This window comes from Onychostoma macrolepis, chromosome 07 (genome assembly GCF_012432095.1).
Source record: "Onychostoma macrolepis isolate SWU-2019 chromosome 07, ASM1243209v1, whole genome shotgun sequence".
NCBI lineage: Eukaryota > Metazoa > Chordata > Actinopteri > Cypriniformes > Cyprinidae > Onychostoma > Onychostoma macrolepis.
This window is the reverse complement of record NC_081161.1, coordinates 16154739-16179823: the sequence shown is the minus strand read 5'-3', so window position 1 is coordinate 16179823 and position 25085 is coordinate 16154739. Positions and strand designations below refer to the sequence as shown.

Sequence of the window (25085 nt, the reverse complement as noted above, 5' to 3'; positions counted from 1 at the left end):
GTCAAAGAGCATGATTTTGCATGGGTAATGTTCTCACGACAGTTTAGTCTACAGCCATATACGTGTACAAAGACCTCTAGCAACGTCAAGTTCAAACTAACTAGGGAAATTGTTCTCCTTTGATTATCAAAGCTTTTTATGAGAATTCTCATTTGTAATCAGCTGACTGAAAGGTTGTGTTGTAAATGTGTAACAGAGAGTGACATGCATTCACTCACTTGATATAAATAGTCCTCAAACACAAAGTAGTAGTCATCATTACTTGCAGTAAGCTTCACATCCTGAGAAGAAAAGGTATCAGCCATTTTTATCAGAAACAGATGCACTAAGGGTACAAAAATGGGACACTTTTTAAATATATAATAGCATTGCAAACAAAAACAATTCAATCATCTTGCCATTTTATCGGCTTATTAGTTAAGCAGCTTGATCTTGGAAGAGATGGGTTACTCTATTGGTCAAAACCTATTATAGAATATTCAATAGAAAAATGGTGTATAGAAAAAAAAAACATTTCCATCAAATAAACTATACTGTAAATGTACCTTATATATTAGGTTGTCCACCAGCAGGTCATGGTGTATGACTCTAGCCTTCAGCTGTTCATAATGTGTTATGTCCTGTTTAATGAAATTAAAACAAAAGAACTGACACAGAGTCAATTTGTCTCAGTCAGCTGAATTGAATTAACCAATACATAATGGATAAAGAAGCACCTATATGCAGATCAAACTATGCCCTGTCATTACAGCTAAGTTAATTATACTAACCAATTAACAAATTAAATTGCTATTGTAAGCAGCATATTAATAAGATTGCTGGGTCAAAAATGTTAAATGTCACAAAAGGCTGTACTGGAACAGATCACTGCAGATAATTAGAACCAGATCTAAATCATCTATGATTAGATGTTATGCTCTGTTTTTTGTTTAAATATTCATTTTTTTATAGTAGTGCAATATTTTTTTTTTAATAACTAAATGCTATTTTCATCAATAACCTTACTGACAGAAAGATAAATGAATGTGAATATGTATGAAGAGTTTGGTTCCAAAACAAAATTTGAAAAATTTAATTTCCGCCAAAGTCAGTATTGTATCTGGTCGGTATTGAAAAGTCAATTTTTAATTTTTACGCAAAATGCGATATCCGCCGTATTATTCTGTCATGTTTTATCATGCGACATTTAATACACAGAGCCGTAAATCACTGACAAGCTACACAATATCGCGTTCATAATCGCAGATGAATCGCATTTGATTATGAACGCGATATTGCGTAGCTTGTCAGTGTAAGTGTCTTTATTAATGGGAGGGGGAGGGACAGACTTTCAAAACCAAAGGTGATACCTTTTTAAAAGCTCATTATTGTCAAATGTTTCTAAAATGTCCTACGTTCTGAGGCCTACGTTCAGCCACTTTACGATAGTTGTGACTTGGTCTTAGTGACTTAGGACTCCTCTTCACTACTCCTAACGTTTCACAGATTTAGGAGCTAGTTTTAGTGCTAAAATGCTTAGTGAAATACTCTTAGAGCAAAAATTTAGGTGTCCTAAATTTAGGACTGACACGCCAATTATTTTTAAGATTTTCTCCTAAATCGGTAAGTTATGAGCTACTTTTAGCCTTAAGATGTTTTGCGAATACGGGCCCTGGTGGCCAACTACAAGAAACGTCTGACCTCTGTGATTGCCAACAAGGGTTTTGTCACCAAGTACTAAGTCATGTTTTGCGAAGGGGTCAAATACTTATTTCACTCATTAAAATGCAAATCAATTTATAACTTTTTTAGAAATGCGTTTTTTCTGTATTGTTTTGTTGTTATTCTGTCTCTCACTGTCCAAATAAACCTACCATTAAAATTATAGACTGATAATTTATTTGTCAGTGGGCAAACGTACAAAATCAGCAGGGGATCAAATTTGGTTCTTTAATTTGCGCATTGTTAGTAAATCACCCGCAGAAATATCCATGCCCACCGGCGCTGTTTTGGAATTGCACTCTCGCGCTAATTTGCCCTATTTAGTAAAACCGGCCCTAAATTTAGGTATTGGATTAGGGATGTAAAATATGGTCCTGCAGAATATGTGCCTTATACAGTATGTACTAATAAACAGCCAATATAGGCATGCTAATAAGCAACTAGTTAATAGTGAGAATTGGTGCCTATACTAAAGTGTTACCAATAATACTGTTCATGAAGAGACACTGCAGTTGAAAACTTTCAGTTTTCCTGCATTCAAGACAAGTCATCCCAGGAAGTTCTTAACTGGAAATCATAATTGCAAACTAACTTTATCATAATTAACTTTGATTATCGCTTCATTTTAAACATTTACGCCCTAAGACAGGCTCCAATCATGAGTCTTTTTAAAAGCCCATTGCCCTCCTGTTACCCAGAGGGACAGGTGAAATTTTTCCCATTCTTCTGAGAATAGGCATGTCAGCTGGTCACCGTCATCCAGACAGCTGCTTTATCAGCAGTTACATAATTGTTCCACCTGTAACATTTAAGCCTCTTGTGATTTCCCCTCTTCCCCTCTCTGTCATTCCACTGGCTCCTGTCCTGCCCACATCTGCAGCACTAGCTCAAAAAGTGAGGGATTACTCTACTTGTTTAAAATGTGTCGCCCCACGCCGGGTGTTTGTCTTCTTATTAACACATAGAGAAAGTACATTCTCCAGATGCTGTTTCACTGCTATAATGAAGGCCCAAGGACCCATCAGCCAGCTGGGAGACATTGCTTCATCTCCGAAAATGGCAGCTATTAGACGGCCAGGGTGAAAAATCACAGCGGGTACCTGCTCTGTCATTTCTGCCCCACAAGCAGCTCAAAGCTAATTGTATTAGGAAAGATTATGTATTTAAAACAAGTTTTCACACTTGATTGGACTGCTTGGTCTGGACCAGAGTACAATTTTAAAATGTCTTTTCACATTTTGAAAGGCATTATGCTATAAAAAGAACTCAAATTATACATCATTAATATCAGCTGCCAAATCACCTTTTAAAGCAAACTTAGATGAGGCTCAAATATGGTACACATCAGCAAAAATTGCTTTCACACCAACCAAACACACATGTGATGTCAACATGATTTGAGCCTTAACAAAATCTCTGCTGTAAAAATTTTTACATCTTATGTTATAATAAAACATTGTGTAATGCTTTTACTACTGTAATTTGGACAGCATATGGAACATTTCAACCATGAATGTGTCTGATAAGTACAAATAAATACCCATAAAATGTCAGTTCTGGCACATGTTCACAACAACTGCCATAAATGTCAATTACGATATACAAATAGTTTCATCTGTTTAAATGTACATAAATATTTATGGTAGTTTTATATATGTTTGAGGATCTGTGCATGACTGTGTGTGTATGAAAGGGAGAAAAAAGTATATATACACTACCATTCAAAAGATTGGAGTTTGTGAAAGAAGTCTCTTGTGCTCACTAAGGTTGCATTAATTTGATTAGAAATATTGTAAAATATTATTATAATTTTTTTATATATATATATACACATATATATATATATATATATATATATATATATATATATGTTATGTGTTCCTGTGACGGCAAAGCTGAATTTTAAAGTTCAATTTAATGTGTTCTTGCTGATTAAAAGTAACAATTTCTTTAAAATAAAAAATAATCTTACATACCTCTAACTTTTAAACAGTTGTGTGTGTGTGTGTGTGTGTGTATGTATATATATATATATATATATATATATATATATATATATTCCCTTTGAAAATGGCTATTGAAACTATTCCCACTTTACTCTGAAGAAGCACTTCAAGTGAATACTCTGATAGATGCAGGGCAGTACCATCTCATACACACACACACACACACACACACACAGGCTCACTTTCATCTGGAATAACTGTCAAAACAGTGTCCCCTTTCTAAATGCAGTTTGAAATTGAGTCATTACCTCAGGATCATTACTAGTATTCAGGATGAGAGACCATAACTGAGCCCTGAGACCGGTGGGGCAGCCCTGCCTGCTGTACTGCTGCGCCGCTGCACTGTCTTGCTCGCTCTCCACTACAGAAATGCAGAAAAACAAGTGGCACCCTTACACATCTTAGTAAACACTTTTAGACAGAAACCTTCTGGATGTGTCTAAAACCTAAAGTAGCTGCCTTGATGCCAAGTCTGTCACTGACAAAACAAGCATTGTTTTGAAAGCCCGTAATATAATGTCTAATGATCTGGAACACATTCAAGAGCACTTTAAAGAAAGCCAAGCAAATATTTTGTAACTTAAACTATAAAAATAAATCTCTTGTGCTCACCGAGGCCACATTTATTTAATCAAAAATACAGTGAAACAGTAATATTGTGAAATATTATTATAACTTAAAATAACTGTTTTCTTTTTCAATATGTTTCAAATGTATCAGCATATATATATATATATATATATATATATATATATATATATATATATATATATATACACACACATTCATGTGATGGCAAATCTGAATGTTCAGCAGCCATTAATCCATTCCTCAGTATCACGTGATCTTTCAGAAATCATCCTAATATGCTGATCTAGTAACTAGGTTACAATTCTTATTATTATCAATGTTGAAAACAATTCGGTAACACTTTATTTTAGGGTCGCTTAACTAGTTGCTTATTAGCATGTATATTACTAGAATATTAGCCATTTATTAGTAGTAATAACGTGACTTATTCTACGTGACCTTATTCTACATCCCTAATCCTGCCCAATACCTAAACTTAACAACTACCTTACTAACTATTAATAAGCAGCAAATTAGGAATTTATTGAAGGAAAAGTCGTAGTTTAATATGAATAAGTGTTCCCTATTCTAAAGTGTTACCATAATTTCTTTAAATTGATAAAACATTATTTACACCATTCTGTTCTATTGAATGTATAGCATCATGGGATATCACAGGCAGTGGAGGAAGCATCTATGCTGCCTTCAAAATCTGACCAGACTGCATTATTTGAAGGGAAATGGAATGGCAAATATTAAACAAATATTCTCCACAAGACCCAGTGATAAAGCAGTATTAAACAAGCATTAGTGTCATGATAACAACAAAAAGAGTTTATTTTTACCTTTTTTTCCAATGTGAATGTGCTCACTCTCAAACAAATCTGTGTTGAAACAGTTGAGAAACAGAAAAGAAGTGAGAGGGCAAACAGACCGGACAACACCAATATTTAAACACGAGCAGTGAACCTCTTTGGTAACATTAAATACAATACATAAACACACTACATAGAGAGTTTATAGGGTCAAAACATTACAAGCAGGGGTCATACAGTAGGTGAAGCCTCTGTTGACTTGTGATGTGATAGTAAGAGAAAAGCGTATCAAAAACAGGAGGAACATCCTATTTGGACTAGTGTGAAAGGGATCTGGCGGTAGTGGAGCTCAGCCCATGTAACATTACTCCATTACTCATCATGTTATGGATGAAACGTGTAAATAATTACCTGGAGGAACATGAGTGTGATCATCTATACCAAGCTGTCCATAAGTAATTCCTAGTTCTGGATACATTTCCCTCTGCAACAAATACAAATAACTGGTTAAAATGATCAAAATATATCATCCTTCCCAATGGATGTGGGTTATATTTATGATAATTTATCTATTCATAGTCTCGAAAAGATTTTTTTTTTTAAATCAGTCACTTCTAATGTATGACACGATGTAACAAAAATTTGTTTCACTTTATATCTTTATGGTTCTGTACTTCTGTGGTGCTAATTATTCTGGTAAATATTTAGGTCAGGTCAATTTTAGAACCTCTGTTATTAATTATGAAACATTGGTTTAGTACAGATACATTTTTGTACTAATTTGGCATGTTTTTAAAAATATATTTTGCGTTTTCAAGGATTGGAACATACTAGAAGTTTCTGTAATATTCTAGTTCTTTCTGGAACATTCCAGAACATTGTGGGACTAGTCATAAAAGACAAAAATCATCCAACATACACTTCTGAGGTTTTGGACGACTCGCTGTTGTTAGCTCAGTATTATGCATGTACCATGTAATTTTTATGCATGAGTAATAACAGATTAGCTTTTATACGTTTTTTTTAGTTAGCTTGTAACATTTATTTGAGAAAAAAAATATGATTTTCGTGTTCAGCATGTCAAGCTCCACAAAAAGCATTGAAAATCAAAATGAAACAAAGCTTCAGCTGGTTTAAAAATGCAGTAAGCACCAAGATAGTTTCCACAATCATTTTTCTTTAACTCTTGATTACTGTAATTTGTTTCGAGAAATGGTTTCAGATGATAATCAGCAGTCACGATGTACATTGTTTGCGTCTTGACATGAAAACAAAAGGAAGTGAAATAAAAAAGGGAGACTCACCATTTGAGGAATGTCACGGACGTTGAGGGAAACCTGGATTAATCCCCAGTGGCTTCTGACTGTGAGATCTTCACTGCGCTCGTTATTTGGGTTTTTTAAACCAACCAACACCTACACAACAAGAAATATTAGGTTTCATATTACCTAAATAAGAAATGCTACAAGCTTTGATAACATTTTCTACAACCCCCTCTTATCCCATCTGGATATGCCAACTATATATAGCCAACAATAAATAAACCATTCATAAGTGTAAACACAGTGGTTCTGTGGCGCTATCAAAACAACCTCTCAGTCAATTCTCACTCAGAGTAATTTAACCGAACATTTCCTGAGAGAATCCAATCAGCTGCTTCATATCCAGGCCTATCTTTCTCATTTGGACCGGATGTTTTCAATAAACTGATTTGATTATGTAAGCGAGACCCACCTCAAGGAAGTCTTTGGGTGCGTAGACAGGTCTGAATTTGCTTAGGTCTGCAAAAGGAAAACAAAGACCTTAGTGCTTCCAAACTTGTATATTATAATAGCCTACCAATTAGTGTCATTGAAAACATGATGACGAAATTCTCTCTATCTTAACCCTTCAATAATGTCAAAGACATTCTGTTATAGTTTTTATAATGCAGCAGACATAATAGCTCTTTAAGTAATGGGAGCCTTAACTTGCAACCTCAGTATCTTAATTGCTCACTGTTATCTGTGGCATTGCACATCCACAATGATTAATATTGATAAATAACAGCTAAAAGATGCTGTCGGTTTTTAAAACTCTGGCAACTGATCAGAAAAACTGCAGTGCTGGAGTCTCACACAGAGCGTCGGAAGATCTGGAATATGTCATACAAGTTGTATATGATTTTATGATCCTTTCTGTGTATTTTTTGGACATACAATAATCCCTATTCACTTTCACTGTATGGAAAACAGCATAAATAGCTACCTTTGTGTTCCGAAGAAGGGAAAAAACAAGTTAACTAACTAAATGTGAGTGAGTACTATAAATGACAAAATTTTCATTTTGAAAGTAATCCTTTAACACAAACAAAATTGATTAATCTGGCAATATTACTGTGTGTTTTGTATGTTTACTGTATGTTTTACTGTACTGCAAGTCATGCTGAAATTGGAAGTCAGAACAAGAACAAGAACAAGAGAAACAAAGTGCAAGCAGAAGGAAGAATGCAAGAAAGAAGCTAAGCAATAGCTTTAGTAATTTGGATGTGGTCCAGGCATCTGGACATGCTCTGGATTCACAGGAAGGGCTGTTTATGCCAGTGTCCTGCAGAAAGCGGTGAATGTTATCATATACACTGCAAACTGATAGCATTGTTATGGAGCTGTTATACTGCTCAGGGCTTCTGTGTGTGTGCCAAACCTCTGTGTGTAAACATTTTGCAATGCATGAACACACACACACACACACACTCACACTCATACTGGGATGTAACCTTGAGCATGTCAGAGTGGAAGCACAGACTTTGAGTGTCTGCATTACCTGGTTCATCAGTTCCCATCTCATTCCATTTATTTGTCAGCTCTTTCTGCTCTGGGACTGGCCGCTGTGTAACAGAGAAAAAGGCAGTTTAATTGCTCAAATGCTCATGTAAATGAGTAATTGTACATACACTGAAATAAACTTTTACCTTCCGTGCCAATGGAATTCCCAACTCAGTGCACATACTGTTCAAACTCTTCAGGATCCTCTTCTCCCAGTTCACCTACAACAAACACACACAATCTGCATGGCTCCAAAATGTACTTGGACACTTACGCCACACTTAATGTATGAGTGTCTTTGCTAAATATAAGTAATATAAATAAAAAAACTATATTTTTTTATTAAATAAAAAACTAAATATAAATGTAAATAAAATAGCACATACTTTTCGAGCAAAACATCTCACCAAAACAAGTTGGTTAGGTCATGTTACAAATAATGACTCAAGATTTGAGAGTCAGTTAGATTTTTTTTTCTTCAGAAAATGCATTTAATTGATCAAAAGTGACAGTAAAGACATGTAAAATGTTACAAAAGATTTTTTAAAAATTAAAATAAAATTACAAAATCCTGAAATAAAACATATCCTCACAGATATTAAGCAGAACAACTGCTTTACGTAATAATAGTTTTTAAGAAGCAAATCAGCATATGACACTGAAGACTGGAGCAATGGCTGCTGAAAATTCAGCTTTACAATCACAGAAATAAAATACATATTTAAATAAAATTAATATTATGTATTTAATATGTCATATGTATTTAATAAAATATATTAACATAAAAAACTGCCATTTTATTGTAATAATATTTCACAATGTTATTGTATTTTTGATTAAATAAATCCAGTCTTGCTGAGCATAAGAGACTTCTTTCAAAAACACTGACAGATCTTACTGACCCAAATATTTTGATTGTTAGTTTAACTGAAGCCCAGATCATGCTTATACTGTAGTTAATGTGATTAACTACATCTGTAATTCCTCTGTACCTTTGTGAACTTAAGGAGAACTGACTTAATACAGTGCAGTGAGTGACCTTGACACCAGATGATTAAAAATAATGGCTCAGAAAAATTTAATTTGTCTGAAGAGTCAAATGCAACATACAATTCTGTTACTTATGCAATGACATTCAGAAATTTAAAATGTGACTTACAGTAAGAGTTCAAAAGTGTATAAGCAGAGAAATACAGTATATAAAGACTAAAAATGAGAGAGTCAGAATAATAAACATAAAGATGTAAGAGAAAGAGTGTGTACCTGGGCTTTGCGCATATATGCCAAGGGCTCTTTGGTGTGTTCAGGAGGTGCTCTAGGGTGCCCAGGGGGAGGCAGACTATACCACACAAACACACACAAATGAATCACATTAGTTCACAACAATATGGAATAAAAAAATAAAAATAATAAATAACTACTGATGATGGATTCAACCAAAGCACATTCCATTGACTAACAACCACACAGCTGAGAGTAGATCTGTCTTAAAATGTTTTTTGTTAATTCTTCTATGAAGAAAATGAATGCGATTTTTACTTGTATTCATATATTTGCTCCTCCCACTCTCAAACTCTGACATACACCAGATCTTCACATTAACGTCTACACAAAAAGACGTTCCGCAGGGACACCTGTACTATAACACATCAAGGCACCATACTCCATTATCAAACTTTATGAAGCTCTTTCTTTCAGTCCCTTCAGTCTGTCCTCAGTCCCATTACCTTAAAACACTCATTTTAGGATAAACACATCACCAAAAATTACAAACAGAGAATGTGTATCTACAAAACAACTCACAACACTGTCCATTTTCAAACGAGGGGTCATATATTTAAAAGGTACACATACATATTTATTGCTTTTTTCTCATCTGTAACAATGTCCAGCTCAAACAAGTCATTTGTATTGTACCTCAGACTCTACTGTCAGTCCTGTCCTGTATTTGGATCTGGATCATTTTAAGCTTAATAAAATGATTCGGTCTCTTGTCATTTTTACATTTGGCCAAAGGGAGTTCCTGTCATAAAACTGTATAAATACTAAAACTGGAGGAAGAAACATTCTAGACACTTTCAAAGTATGTGTGTGTAAGAGAGAGAGAGAGAGAGTATATCATCTTGTCTAAATCTCATGTCATCATTTTTATTGCTGATGATCTCAGTATGGTAATACAGGAATAAAATAAAACAGAAAATACAAGTAGAAGAAACCAGTTAATTTAATTAATGAACTGCTTTAGAAATGTTATATTCACAATATATCACTTACATGTGTAATTCCCTGTAAACGGCATTTTGTAATTTTCTCTCCCAACCTACAAGAATGAAAGGATCAGTGTCACTACAAGAATTACACACAAGAAACACATTTATCACTTGATAGATGTCGAGATCATATATTATATGTTCAGTCACATGATAATTATAAAAAAAAAAAACAGGTAACACTTTATAACAAGTATGCATTACTTACTAATCATTTGCAAAATATTAGTTTATAGTTAGTTCACAGTATAAACTGTAGTTTAATACATTCATAGCCTCTAAACAAGTAGTGAGTTCTTCATTCATTGTCACTGTAATTAACACAATTATTATTGTTTAATTAGCTCATATGCAAAGGGTTAGATAATGCTTTGTCAACAACTTATTAACCATAAATAGTTCTTACTTTAGTCACGGAAAATGTCATTAATTAAGTGCTTTAAACCAACCTTTACTTACTGTATATATCTCCATAGTTTTACACTGTACTGTATATTCTTTTCCTTTACCCTAACTATAACACCTACCCATGTGAAGGTGTTAAAAGTAATAAAGAAGCTTTCCATTGATGCATGGTTTGTTAAGATACAACTATTTGAAAATCTGGAATCTGAGGGTGCAAAAAATCTAAATATTGAGAAAATCACCTTTAAAGTTGTCCAAATGAAGTTCTTAGCAATGCATATTACTAATCAAAAAATAAGTTTTGATATATTTACGGTAAGAAATTTACAAAATATCTTCATGGAACATGATCTTTACTTAATATCCTAATGATTTTTGGCACAAAATAAAAATGGATAATTTTGACCCTCACAATGTATTTTTGGCTATTGCTACAAATATACCCGTGCTACTTAAGACTGGTTTTGTGGTCCAGGGTCACATGTAGCAATATAAATATTTTGTAATAACGCAAATATCTTGATGTCCTTGCTGAATAAATCAAAAAAAAAAAAAAAAAAAAAAAGTAAAACACTTACTGACCCCAAACTTTTGAACGGTAGTTTTAAAAAAAAATGTACCAAGAATTTGGTTTTATTTTAAGTAAAAAGATGCTTGAAATTTCATCCAAAATGTTACTCTACATCCGACAGCCATGACATACCTGATGCCTTTAAAAATCTTCTCACATCATCTTTCAGCGTTTCCAGTTTAATTTCGGGTTTGTGCAAACATTCCTAGGAAGAAAGACACATTTCTGCAATGAAATACAACAGCAAGCGCAAGCTGGCAGTATACTGCAGTGACCGTATATCGTGTTGCACACTCTGCGGTCAGTTAGCTGAAGCTGCTCACTTTAGCCTGTTTCTCCAGCTGAGAGTGTAAATGAGTCCCTTTGAGCCGCTGAACAATCTGCGTTATAGAGACAGACAGCTCTGCGCTCTCGTCCATCATTATCATCCTTTTAATGTGATGTCGACGGGATTATCTGTGATCATCTGTTAGTGCTGCAGCATCACAGGATGAAGCACCGTATCCAGGCATATCACAACAAACCCTTCAGGAAACACTGGCTCCAACACAAGGTTCCGACATGCCTTTATTAACTTTAATAATGTTGTAAAAATCTAAATAACGAATTCCACTTTTATTTATTTAGCTTGTGTTTTTATTATTTTTTTATTATATTTTATTTATAAGTTGTATACTATAGTAGTGTTTTTGTACCATACTAAAGTGTATTATAGTACTGTATATATTATAGCATATTATAGTGAACTGATAAACTGTTATAAATTGGCTACTGTAGTATACTTTAGTTTGATATAGTGTAATGTAGTATAATATACCCTATAGTTGTAGAAAACTTAGTTTAGTATTGGGTAAAGTCATTTGTTTATATTACTATTGTTATATTACCACAGCAACTATAGAATTACCACAACAAATTAATTCAAGTACTCTACTATAGTATGGTTCAAAAACACTATATTATTTATTATAAATTACTATAGTAGTTTTCATGTGGGAAAAATATTAAAATAAAACATTTAAATAAATGTAACATATTTATACATCATGGTAGTATTTCATTATTGTTAAATTACTTTGTTTGATTAAATGTTTACTTCAAAACTTTAAAAATCAAAAATTTGAAATGGAAAAGACAGGGGTTTCAAAGAATAACAAGATCATTATGTGTTTTTTGCTTTTTAATTCAAAAGAAAATATGGCATAGGCCTTTAGGTGACACTCTTTAAATATGTTTAAAAAGAGAAAAATAAAAAAATTGGTTTCACTTTATTTTGATGGTCCCTTTAACACATTCTATTGACTATAAGTAATGTTGCACCTACATTTCTACTGATTCTCATTAGAGTGTTAGTAGTGTATTAGTTGACTGGTAGGGTTAGGGTTAGATTAAGTTGACACGTTCTTGCAAAGTTACTTAAAGTCAGTAGAATATCTGTTGGGAGACCAACACAATAAGGAGTTAGCAGATATGAAGCAGACAATCTACTAATACTCTTATGAGAGTTTGTTGACATGTAGTTGCAACATATAGTGTCAGCAGAATGTTCAAAAGGGACCATCAAAATAAAGTGTTACCAAAAAATGAATCCTTCTTAATCCTTCCAACGTGATCTCACAGAATTCCGTGTAATGTTCACGGACTTAATTAACCTCCGAATCTGTGGTGGTATCACGGAATCGCCGAAAATTCCGTGATGGGCTCACAGAAGTGATACCAATGTAAGTCAGTAGGTGCGTTTACATGGAGCATTGTAATCGGTTTAAAAGTCCAATCCGAATGAAAATGCTCCATATAAACACCTCAATCGGAATAAAAATGCCCAAACCGAATGAAATTGTAATCGGTTTGAGAGGGGTGGGATAAACCTTTCTATAAACCGAACAAAATTAAAATCCTGCCATGTAAACACTTTAAACCGATTACTTTGCGTCTACATCACGTCCAGAGGTCGGGTCGTCAGAACGTGAACGTGATGATGTCGGCAACGGTACATTCTGTGATTCGGGGACACCGACACTGCAGTAGAGACTGGGTAATAGTGGAGGTATAAAGTTAAAATTTCCATTATACAGTTAAAAACACATTAGAAAGGAGAACGCTTGCTGTGTGACGGACTATCTGCTCTCATGTCCGGAGTGAAAAACAGATCTGAAATGAAGCGCAATTTTCTGCTTTTCAGCTTAGAAACAACACAGTGATGATAGTGAAAGTAGCTCAATGAAAATAAACAACTTGACCAAAATTTGCCTTTGTCATTTGTCTTTGTATAGATGACAGATTCATAATTTCCGATCTGCTTGAATTTATACGTGCTCACGCCATGAATGTTGTACGAAACACGATTGTGATAAAGCAATGCTCCTTTGATTCATTGTTCAGCAACTCTTCGTAAGAAATCGTGTATTTGTTCCATTTAAGTACAGTACAACTTTGTAGTATCAGAGTACAATTAATCTCAGAGCTGCATTACAGAGGGGCGTATGATTTCTATGATCGCGTTCTGGTCATATGACTGAGCGCTCGAATGAACTCAAGGGATTCAAATATTAACCGTTTATTCTAAGCAAGTGCAAACAGATATTAAAAATATTAACGTAAATATGGGCGTTTTTTCCTCTGGTGACTTGTTTTTGTTGTCACTGTAGGCTATTAGCATATCCTAAAATCGAAAGCACAGGCACATGTAAACACCATATCGGATTAGATAACGTCTCATGTAAACAGTTCATCGAATCTTTCAATCGGAATGATTTTAATCGGAATGACAAAAAAAGTGTACATGTAAACGCACCTAGTGACAGGCATCAGCCGTGCTCCACGCACGGATCCACTGATTCAACACTTTCAATATGCCGACGCGATAATTTATCGTCATCATTATTGTTCAGAACCGGGTAGGTTTAGGGTAGGGGTGGGGTCAGGTACAGATTCGGAGGTTAATTAAGTTCGTGAACATTACACGGAATTCTGTGAGATCAGGTTGATCCTTCTTAACAGGTTGAACCTGAACATGTATAGACATGTTTCTCTTCTCTGTTTCTCTTTGCAGGAATGCTGATAATGTTTATCATGCACAAATACATCTGACAGCAGCTATCAGGAATTAAAGCTTTTGGCCAGTGCTAGAGATTTTTGAGTTACTACAACAAAACCTGCGTGTGGTCTTCTTCAAAAGACTTGCCCTCTAATCTTTATGTTTTACAACGATGTTAGTATAGCTGATAATAATCTTAATCAGTTAGTTGTATGTTGTAGCATAGTCACAGTAAAAAGGTCATTGCCATCCAGAACAGTAATTGAGAGTGTATCCAGCAGGCTATGTTCCAATCAAATATATATATATATTTATTTTATTTTGGTAATACTTTATTTTGATAGTCCCTTTTGAACATTCTGTTGACACTAAGTAATGTTGCAACTACATGTCAACAAACTCTCATAAGAGTATTAGTAGACTGTCTGCTTCATATCTACTAACTCCTTATTGTGTTGGTCTCCCAACAGATATTCTACTGACTACAAGTAACTTTGCAAGAACGTGTCAACTTAATCTAACCCTAACTCTACCAGTCAACTAATACACTACTAACAATCTAATGAGAGTTAGTAGAAATGTAGGTGCAACATTACATATAGTCAATAGAATGTGTTAAAGGGACCATCAAAATAAAGTGAAACCTTTATGTTTTTATGACAGTGTGACTTCAGTGTGAACTGTCAGGTCAGAATTAATAAGGTTTTTGCATCAACAAGCACAAATCAACACAGGTCTGATGCATTGAATAGCTGTAGAATAGTTGTTGCAAACCCTTTGCACATACTGTATAAACACAAGAACATTGTTTTACATTGTTTTGTACAAGTAAAGCTGTTTAGAAGCATTTAAAGTGTGTGTTTATTTCACAGACCTTTTTCTCTCTCTCTTCTTCACTCTCCAAATCTATAAAACATCTTTCAGGCTGTTTAAATGTGTGAGTGCTTTGTTCGGTGGAGAGGTCAGTAAATTACCCTAAAAAGGCCCTTAAAACCTCTCTCAGGATAAACTGATGAAGTCAAGATAGTAAAACTGAATCGCATAATCAGCATAATTTGTAAAATGGAAGCAAATGCATTTCAATATTATTTAAAAATGTTATAAAGTCATAGTTGCTCAATTTTGTGTAAAAGAATCAACAGAATTAGTAACACATTTCATGTGCTAATTAATAATCAGCATTTTAGAATGATTTCTGAATAATCATGTGACACTGATTATAATGGCTGCTGAAAATTAAGCTTTACCATCACAGGAATAAACTACATTTTAAAATATATTAATCAAACAAATGCAGCCTCTGTCAGCATAGGAGAGTTCTTTCAATACATTATAATTATCAATAATTATCAAGCTTTTGACCCGTAGTGTTCTTCTGTATGTACTCAGCAGCTAATGATCACCCTAATATATCACTGTAAAAGTGATGTTGACTTAACTTAAAAAAAAATTGAGGAAACCTGCTGCCTTCAAATTTTTAAGTAAATGATAATTAAAAAAATAAGTTAAGTGAATTGTCAAGTTCGCTTAACTTTTAAAAAAAAATTATTATATACTTAATCATTTTAAGGCAACGGGTTTCCTCAATTTTTTTAAGTTAAGTCAACTTATCACTTATCACTTATCAGTGTACACACACACACACACACACATATATATATATATATATATATATATATATACACACCCCAAGACATACATATAATGTATATATGACATACATACATACTGTATATACTGTTCTTGTCAAGAAAGGGTCCAAATAATTTCTTTTTAATGAATATTGCATTTTTGAATTGCGTAACTGAGGGTAAGTTGCGAGTGGAATGAGGTACCAAGAAATATATAACACATTATTATTATTATTATTATTATTATTATTTATTTTATTTTTGTTGTCGTTGTTGTTGATAGTAATATTATAAATAATAATAATAATAATAATAATAGAAGATATTCAACGTATTATTTTTTATGTTATAGACAACAGTTCACAAATAAATAATTAAAATGATGTAATGATTCAGGAAATGTGATGTGGGTGTACCTTATTCATAGAGGGTGTCTAGTGAGAAAGTGAAGGCGGGGTCTGTGGTTCTGTGGAAGACAGCACTGATCAACTGCATTACTTCACATCACAGCTCATGAGCTGGAACTTTTGATGATATACAAGGTTGGATGTACTTAACTATCCATTTTATTTTATTTTTATTTTTTTTTTCTATTTTTCTTTTGACATCTCAAAACGTTTTATCATTTTGTCTTGAATATATAATAATGAAATAAGATAAAAGCATGTGTTTTAAAATAGAGTGCATATCTCTGGCATTATGGCAGATCAAATGTTGGTGTTCTTTCACCTGCAAGAGATGAAGAGAAATTCATTTGGATAGATATATTTCTATATTGCGAAGGACAGTGAGAAGCCATCAGAAACAACAAGCAAACATGGAGACATTTACAATTCACGATATGCTCATCAATTCCACTGATATTTATAAAATATTATGTGGACTGGGAATCGGGAATTTGTCGGAGTGCAAAAATGACAATAACGGCACGTCCGAGCCAAAAGGTAAAGGAAATCTTACATTTTTATTGCATGTTACTTTATTTTACTTTATTATTTTATTTTATGCGCATATTTAAGCACTGAAAAATTGTTAACATCTAAACTTAAAAAAAAAAAAAAAAAAGTGGTTTAATCAACTTGTACCTACAAACATGTTTTAATGAGCTATCTCAGTAAAAAAAATTGTTCTTTAAGGTAACAGTTACAGGTTACCACATTTTACACTGAGCCTTTTACACTGAAAAGTTGTGAACGAGTCTAGACCGGTTTTGTACAACTTTGCATTTCTGTGGAAAAGTTCACTGCTTGTTAAATCTTGTCAGATAACACCTTTCTTTCTTACTTATTCGTCAGACATGAACCAGACGGTGCGGATCGTGCTGTATGTGCTCATCTTCCTCCTGAGCTTCATAGGAAACAGCCTGATCATCACGGTTCTGGTGCGGAACCGGCGCATGCGGACGGTCACGAACCTGTTCCTGCTGTCTCTGGCCGTCAGTGATCTGATGCTGTGTGTCTTCTGCATGCCCTTCACACTCATCCCAAACCTCATGAAGGACTTCATCTTCGGCACCGGCATGTGCAAAGTGGCCACGTACTTCATGGGTAAGTCAGTTTCATATTCATTTCTAGAATAGCTCAGTGTCTGGAATTGACTAGAGTTGGTTCTCACTTTGTGTCCATAGCTATGCACGCCGAACACGTTCGTATCATATATACGCCAAAGTCCATTTTTGAGTATCAATACCACGAGTTTTCGTTTTTATTTGGCGTACTATTTATACGCATTGGTCAGGCATGATATTTCTATTTTTTAAACATAGGAAAAAAGGCTTGCATTATTGTTACATACAAAATTAAACTACAAAATCTGTTGATTCAGATGACAGCAAATCATTTAACAATCGAACTAGAAATATGACATGATTTGATTTTCTCATACTTAAAAATAATACATTTACACAGAGTCTTAAAACTTATCAGAAAGTTGTGGTAAAATACTGTAGTAAATTGTTCTTCATTTTAGAATGATTATAATAATTATTACTGTTTTATTAAATGTAAATTCATAATGTATGTATATATATATATATATATATATATATATATATATAATTAAATAAAACAGTTGAATGGTTTTTGCTACCACGCAAATGGTACCAAGAAACATGAAATTTTACTGGTATTGGCACTGACTACTTTAATTATACTATGTTATTTTACCAGAAAATTTGAGTATCATGATACATTATAGTTTGGGAATGTTTGCATAATATTCACTGATGTTTCAAGCTTCTTTATGCCCTAAAAAAGGCCATCTGATCACACTGATTGTGAGAGGCAGACTATAAAAGGTCTCCTAACCAAAGGACGTTGCTTAATGTTCCAGCTGCTTTTTTTTCTTTCTTGCATTTGGTTATAAAAAGGTTGATTTAGAGATCCATTAGACTACTATTAATTAAGAGGCTAAAAGCAGCACAAACATAGCGAAGCTTGAATTAATAGCACTAAAATGCATTTTATTATATTGTAAGCCTCAATCGTAATGGCAAGACCACAGGGTTTTTTGTTGTTGTTGTTTTTTTTCAGATTATGTTGCAAGGCACATCCATTGTGAATTCATATTTATGATTTGTTGAATTTTGTGTAACAATTCTAAAAACTATTTACAGCCAGGTTGGTTGCACACTTCCAGATGTTGCAAATGTGCCGTGTAAACAATTTAGTAATGAGACAATTCCACTGCCCGATATCTCTGTATTTGATGCATCAGCATGTTTTATGTGTTTGTTTTGTGCTGTTCTGTAATACTTGCTCATGATAAAGCTGACTTCATTTACATACTCTGTTGTTATTACCGTGTGGGTATGTCAACATTCATAAGCAATCAAGTGCTGTTGATTATTCAGAGGAGAGCTGGAGCTGCGCTCTTACTTGGTGTAAAGTGTGCAGTGTTCCGCCGGTAAAGTGCCAGCAGCCATTAACTTTATTAACAGTTCATGCCTTTGTTATCAGGGCTTGGAGTTAGTTTGTTATGAAGTTTGCATGTCTGTTTCCATTTTTGTGTTTACTGTTGTTTATAGAAGCATATATATCAGACCTTCTTAGAATCACAATACTTTAACAAGGCCAGATTTATTTCTGTATGTGTAATTGTGTTCTGTGCGTCCAAACACAGGTATTTCGGTGAGCGTATCCACATTCAACCTCGTGGCCATCTCTCTGGAGCGCTACAGTGCCATCTGCAACCCCTTTAAGTCCCGCACATGGCAGACGAAGTCCCACGCTGCAAAAGTCATCACAGCCACTTGGGTCGTGTCTTTTCTGCTCATGCTGCCTTATCCGATCGGCAGCACCCTGGTGCCTTTCATGCGCAGTAACAACAGCACAGGCAACATGTGCCGCTTGGTCTGGCCCAGTGATGTTATGCAGACCTGGTAAGATTTATTAGGACTGTGTTTTTTATTTTTATTTTTGAAGATAGGGTTTTTAAAGGAATAAGGAGCAGAATATAAATTCTGTCATCATTTACCCTCATGTTACCTGTATACTGTTATGTTTTCGGCAGCAGTTATTTACACTAAGTGGAAAAAAAGCTCAGTGTTATTTATACTGAGTGTAAATAGTGGTAGAGACTGTTTGCAAGAAGTATAAGTGCAAATAGTGATAGATGCTATTCACACAAAGAAGTGTAAATAGAAGTAATATACTGTTTGTACTAAAGGCAAAACATCTGAGCAGTGGTGGACGGAGTTGGTGAAAATGACTTTTGCTAACAGGATTATTTGCACTCCTCTTTTCTTTGGAACACAAAAGGAAAAATGTTGAAAAATCATCATGCCACTCTTTTTAAGCGTTTACACTGACCATGTATGTTAATGCTGAAATACACTATGCAACTTTTCAAATCCGAGGCGTCATACACTTGCCGATTTTGTAAATCATTACAAAGAAAAAACAGGCCGTAGGATCACACAGTAAACTTGTGCAGAAATATGCATGTTGTTGCATAAGCATACACATAACAAATGGAAACAATCTGTTCTAAAATAAGTTCAAAGTATCAAACGTTTATAGTTTAAAGCTAAAAAACTAAATCTGTGCCATCATACACTATGCAATTTTTGATTAAATCTGTTAACTCTGACTGCCAAAAATCTAAAGACTGGCTCTGACTTTTGGCAAGTAGCGTCAACTCCTCCAGATTACAAATACCAGCAAAAAAACTAGGAAAAAGTCATATAGCCTTCAAGCTTCACTATGAAAGTGATCCAATTATAAGTGAAATATTGTATGGATCAGCGCTGCAAGAACATACAGTATGTATATATATATATATATATATATATATATATATATATATATACAACTTCTGGAGACAGATTTGAAACAGCATGAGAGTGAGTAATTTTAGTAAACTATTCTGTAAACTTAAAACTTCAAAGCTACCCGGCATTTACATTTTTTTAGTTAAAAATACTGTGAAAACAGACACAAATATGATGATGATATCCTGCAGTTGCCACAGCAGTTATGACCACTCGTAAAGAAAATAATGAGACGACAAACTTGTAAGACTAGGCATTATATGCAACCGGCCAGCTCTCAACCCAGGTCTGACATTGCAACTGACCTCTCTGTTTTTTGGCTTTTTTTAGGTATGTTTTCCTGTTGCTAATACTCTTTCTCGTGCCTGGGATCATAATGATGACGGCTTATGGCCTCACCTCACTCGAACTCTACAGGGGAATCAAATTTGAAATGGCTAACAGGAAGTCAAACAGAGGTATGGGAAATTATCATAGACTGACCATAATACTTCAGATGTGGACTCATTTTATAAAAGCCTTTTAAATAAAACTGTTTAACCCATAAGAACCCACGGTGACGCTGGTGTCACAAACACTGGTGATTATCTGGAAAGGTCTTTTTAAAGCATTATTCCTCACTTTCAACTCAGGAAGTCCCTAAGTGACATATAATGAACACCCAGGTTCGGTCATGTGACAATGTGTGCATTTTTTGATTCCATGGCAACATTTCCAAAATGGTGTCCTGTCTGGTTAGCACATGTTACAGTGTCAGCAATTTTTAAAAACGCTTGTTTTTGTTACAAAAGGTATGTTTCAACCCATGCAACAATTCTAATGTTTTAATAACATATCCTGATTTTAATACGTTTCTTGAGCAAATTGATATAAAACAAGTTACAAAGATATCGTGGTGATACATATGTCACATCGGGCTGTTAACCTTATAAAAGTAGGTGGAATTTTGATGTGACGTATTTGTCACATTAAGAAAAATGGTAAAAATGGTAATGAGCTGCTCAATTAATTTAGCTGATTCAATTATTTTAGTGTTATATATATATTCTGCTGCTCATTTCAAAGCATATTTTATCAAATCTATGTGCATGTTTTAACATGTTGACCTCCAGTGTAAGGTAGTTATTTATTTTAATTCAGTTAAAAAAAAAATCTAAAAATTAATTTCTGGTTAAACCATATACCTGAAAAGGTAGAATTTTGATATGTTACAAAAGAGTTGTTGTAAAATTGAATGGCCACAGTTATGAGGTTTTGACATATTTTGTGGCTAAGCAAATAAAATGCAAAAACTATATTACTTCTGAAAAAGGTTTTTGTTTTATCTTCCCAGAAAAGTAATCATTTTGATATATGTTTGATATAAAAGCAAATAAACAGAAAAAAAATTATTTAGCAAAAAAAATTTATTATATGTTTTTTTTTTTTTCTCAATTGAGAAGTAAACGCCCAATGTAACATATATGTAACATGAAAAATTTATCATAAACGCCCAATGTCATATATATGTCACATTACAGATCTTTCACAAGGAGGGGTTATATTTCAAAAACAACTGCAGAAACATGTTATAAGTGGTCCATTTGGTCTGTTTTATAAGCCCCATAATTTTCCTATAAGGAGAAATTGGTCTGGGTTCTTATGGGTTAATCGTGATGCCAATTTGTAGGACAAGCCAGAAGACTAATGAGCCCTTCAGGTGGAGTTGGAAATATAATTATGAGTTCCATGCACATGAATGACCAAGCAAAGTCATATTTAGTGGAAAACTTGGAATTCGACAAAACACAAGCTGCCAAGTTGTGACACTGAAATGAGCATGTCGATGTGACCATTGTGGAAACACTTATCTATAATATAGATAATATCATATAATCTATATAGAGAGAGATCAATGAGCAGAATGCAATTCTGTAGTAAATGGTGTCAAGTGAATCACTCAGCTTTCATGTTTTTTAATTGTTTTACCATGTGTAAATAAATATAAAAATCTATTTATTCGACAGTTGGAATTCAGATTCAGTAGTTTGGGTTTGGGTTTAGTACTACACATAATTACAGTTTCATCCTCACTTTGTTCACTAGAGAAAGAATATGGCACATCCAATCTGAAAAATGGTGACGGCGATGGCTGCTACCTCCAACCCTCCAAGAGAAAGCGTCCCGAACCCACGATGCCCAGCTTCAGCAACCCAAAATCCAAACTGAGAAGGGTTTGCAGCAACAGCCCTACAGCAAACCTCATGGCCAAGAAACGAGTCATTCGCATGCTGCTAGTGATCGTGGGGCTGTTCTTCCTCTGCTGGACACCGATCTTCGTCGTTAACGCCTGGCGAGCCTTTGACAGACGTTCAGCCGATCGTGTCCTCTCAGGAGCGCCGATATCCTTCATCCACTTGCTGTCCTACACCTCTGCCTGTGTCAACCCTATAGTCTACTGTTTCATGAACAAACGCTTCAGACAGGGTGTGCTGGCGACGTTCAGCTGCTGTCGGGATGATCTGGATGAAGTGAGCAGGAGCAGCACCCGGCGTAGCACCAGAGGAGCTGGAGGGCTGGGAACGCTGTTTGGAGGAAGCGGTGGGAGCAGACAGGCTGACGGTAACACACAAAGCTCAGGAACACTTACGAGGCTTACTGACACCAGTATTCGTGGTTCGGCACAAGCATAACTGACACTCACTTCACCCTGAAATTTTCAGTATAAGAAACCCAGCACCAAGTAAAGTGTATAGAACAGTGTCAAAATCATTCAAAGCTTTGCAAAGTTTAGTAAAATGGCTGCTAACGGAAGAGAGAGACTCGTACTGGTGATAAATGAGAGCACAAGCATGCAGACAATGACTGCCAATAGCACTGAAATGCTGATAGATTCCAGTGCTTAATTTTAGTACGTCACTGTTAAATAAACAGCAGTACCAAATGGAGCAAGACTGTGGCTTCCAGTCCTCATTAGAGCTATGACTTACAAACGTACAGAGACTTTATAAGCCATAAATAAGTTTTGTCCTTTTGGCTCTCTAATTTTCTGGCTCACCTAGAGGAATTCATTTGCTTTTCTTGGTATTTTAGTTTTGTGTGTGTTACTGTCAAAAGCAATCATCCAGATGTTTTGAGAACATTCTAATATAGCTTTTAACTACACTACCATTCAAAAGACTGGTTGAGGTTGAGATGTTTTTGAAAGAAGCCTCTTATGCTCACCAAGGCTGCATTAGTTTAATCAAAAATGCAGCAAAAGAGGAACATCGTGAAAAATCTTCAGTGTCACACGATCCTTCAGAAATCATTCCAATGCTATGCTAAATATTTATAAATGTTGAAAACAAGCTTAATATTTTTTTTTCTGAAAACCATATATTTTATAGCATAAATGTCACTTTTTATCAATTTAATGCATCCATGCTTAATCAAAAAATGTTCATTTCTTTGAAAACTAAAAATCTTACTGACCCCAAATGTTTGAATGGTAGTGTAAATATCTGACATCTGAGATCAGTTCTGAGTGTACGCTGACCTATATTTGATATTTTGTTCGTCACATCTGCTTTAGTAACGACTGCACAGATCATTCTGTTTGATAAATATACGACACACATACTTAAAACCACTTTGGATTCTTTGCCAATACCACATAAACATGCGAATATGTGTAAACTGTGTAGAAAATTTACCAACTGGTAATTGTGTAATGTCCATATGTTGATGTGTAGCATTAGCCGGTTTCTGCTAGGAAAGTACACATTGATGTCTTTATCTTGTGTGTTGGTTCAGCCGCACTGTTTGTACATAGAGTCTGTCCTTATCATTGCATGAGACTTTTCACACCTGTTGTGCACTTCAAAGAACCTACTCAAGGCTGCTTCTGACATCTGGGCTATTTTCACCAGGACACGTAATCTGTTTGTTTGTAATATTTGTATATGCCAAACTCACATTTTTATTTTCCTCTCTCATTGAGATGAACAAGTTGACAGCATATTCATAAAATAACAGGATGTTGTAATGCTGTTGAGAAGACACACACATCCATATGCTCTCTAACACTGACTGTATGTCTGTACAATACTGACACATTAAAATGTGTAAAGTCTGAATCCAATGTCTAATGTCTATACCAGCAGATTTAACCACTCCAAAAAATAAATACCTACTTATTAAAGAAAACGTTTCAAAACCCTGAGGAGATTCACGTATGCCAGTTTATATATCATCAAATGCATTAATATTTTAGGAGTGCTTTGTATGAAATGCAACCTGAGGGTCGGTCCAAAATTTTCCTATGGTTTTTTTTTTCTTCGTTTTGTTTTACAGTTGCATCACTGTATTCTTGTGAAGTGCACACATTAAAACTTAAAAACTTGTTTTTATCAGACAGCATTTAGGAAGTTATGCGTGTTTTATTTCTTTTAACAAAAATTTTAAAAGCCATTCATAAAAACGTTAACCGGATGCTCCTGTATTATACGGTTTATGTCAGAAGCATGTGGTGGAGGCACCTGGTTAACAGCTGATGTGATAAAAATTGTCAACTTACTTAAAACATAAAAGACTGTGTTAGACTGACTTCAAAATATGGACAAAAACAGCTGAAACGTTCTATAAAATATCTTCTTATAGGTTTGAGTAAATGATGACAGAAGTATTTTCGGATGAACTATCCCTTTAAGAATTTGCAAGTTCAACCCAGGCTACAAAATAACTGCAATCAGGCCTGCTTTATCTCATCTATTAGCCATTAAGGATAAAAAGAAGTCTGTGAAATGACATAAAACATGGAATGACCCAATAAAAACATTTGGGTGGCTAAATGGAAATATAGTTGGCTGACAGTGTGGCGCTAAATATTTGACAAATTGAGAAATTCTTTCCAAGGCAGTACAGCAACCTAAACAAAATGAGGCATAAAATAATTTAAAAAATGTTTTGGTAAGTTATCAAAAAGCCTGTTCAGGGTTTTTTAAGACGTGGCAGTATTACAAAAGGAATATACAAGAGATTTCGA

The 25085-nt window shown here is 34.5% G+C and overlaps 2 protein-coding genes across 7 annotated transcripts in view; one reads left to right on the top strand and one right to left on the bottom strand.

Annotated features, from left to right (window-relative positions):
- tbc1d19 (TBC1 domain family, member 19) overlaps positions 1-11716 on the bottom strand; it is a 25140-nt gene extending 13424 nt beyond the window's left edge. For 2 of the 5 annotated variants that reach the window (XR_009271882.1, XM_058780534.1), the window contains exons 1-13: positions 11466-11716; positions 11275-11347; positions 10171-10216; positions 9160-9235; positions 8043-8117; positions 7895-7958; positions 6827-6873; positions 6397-6507; positions 5504-5576; positions 5123-5161; positions 3956-4068; positions 546-647; positions 219-281 (exon numbers count right to left, since the gene is read on the bottom strand). Coding sequence is in view for 4 of the 5 variants with exons in the window: in XM_058780534.1 (XP_058636517.1) it covers positions 219-281; positions 546-647; positions 3956-4068; positions 5123-5161; positions 5504-5576; positions 6397-6507; positions 6827-6873; positions 7895-7958; positions 8043-8117; positions 9160-9235; positions 10171-10216; positions 11275-11347; positions 11466-11570 (987 nt within the window). In the remaining variant the exon portion in view is untranslated. The remainder of the gene's footprint in view (positions 1-218; positions 282-545; positions 648-3955; positions 4069-5122; positions 5162-5503; positions 5577-6396; positions 6508-6826; positions 6874-7894; positions 7959-8042; positions 8118-9159; positions 9236-10170; positions 10217-11274; positions 11348-11465) is intronic. The other 3 variants (XM_058780536.1, XM_058780538.1, XM_058780537.1) reach the window with 2 other exon arrangements.
- On the top strand, positions 11600-25085 carry cckar (cholecystokinin A receptor). Of its 2 annotated transcripts, none has more exons than XM_058780540.1 (6): positions 11600-11695; positions 16238-16754; positions 17106-17357; positions 18931-19189; positions 20411-20538; positions 22166-25085. In XM_058780540.1, the coding sequence occupies exons 2-6, from the start codon at positions 16628-16630 to the stop codon at positions 22750-22752; spliced, it is 1353 nt and encodes a 450-aa protein (XP_058636523.1). In that variant the 5' UTR covers positions 11600-11695; positions 16238-16627; the 3' UTR covers positions 22753-25085. The 2 variants fall into 2 exon arrangements, with proteins under 2 accessions (XP_058636523.1, XP_058636524.1); XM_058780541.1 differs by lacking the exon at positions 11600-11695 and having other exon boundaries at positions 16292-16352; positions 16517-16754.

What these genes read in the sequence shown, in the direction of transcription:
- cckar (XM_058780540.1), top strand. Translation starts at nt 16,628, where the DNA reads ATGGAGACATTTACAATTCACGATATGCTCATCAATTCCACTGATATT. An exon ending in AGTGATGTTATGCAGACCTG is followed by an intron (nt 19,190 to 20,410) that starts GTAAGATTTATT and finishes GGCTTTTTTTAG; the next exon opens with GTATGTTTTCCTGTTGCTAA. An exon ending in TAACAGGAAGTCAAACAGAG is followed by an intron (nt 20,539 to 22,165) that starts GTATGGGAAATT and finishes TTTGTTCACTAG; the next exon opens with AGAAAGAATATGGCACATCC.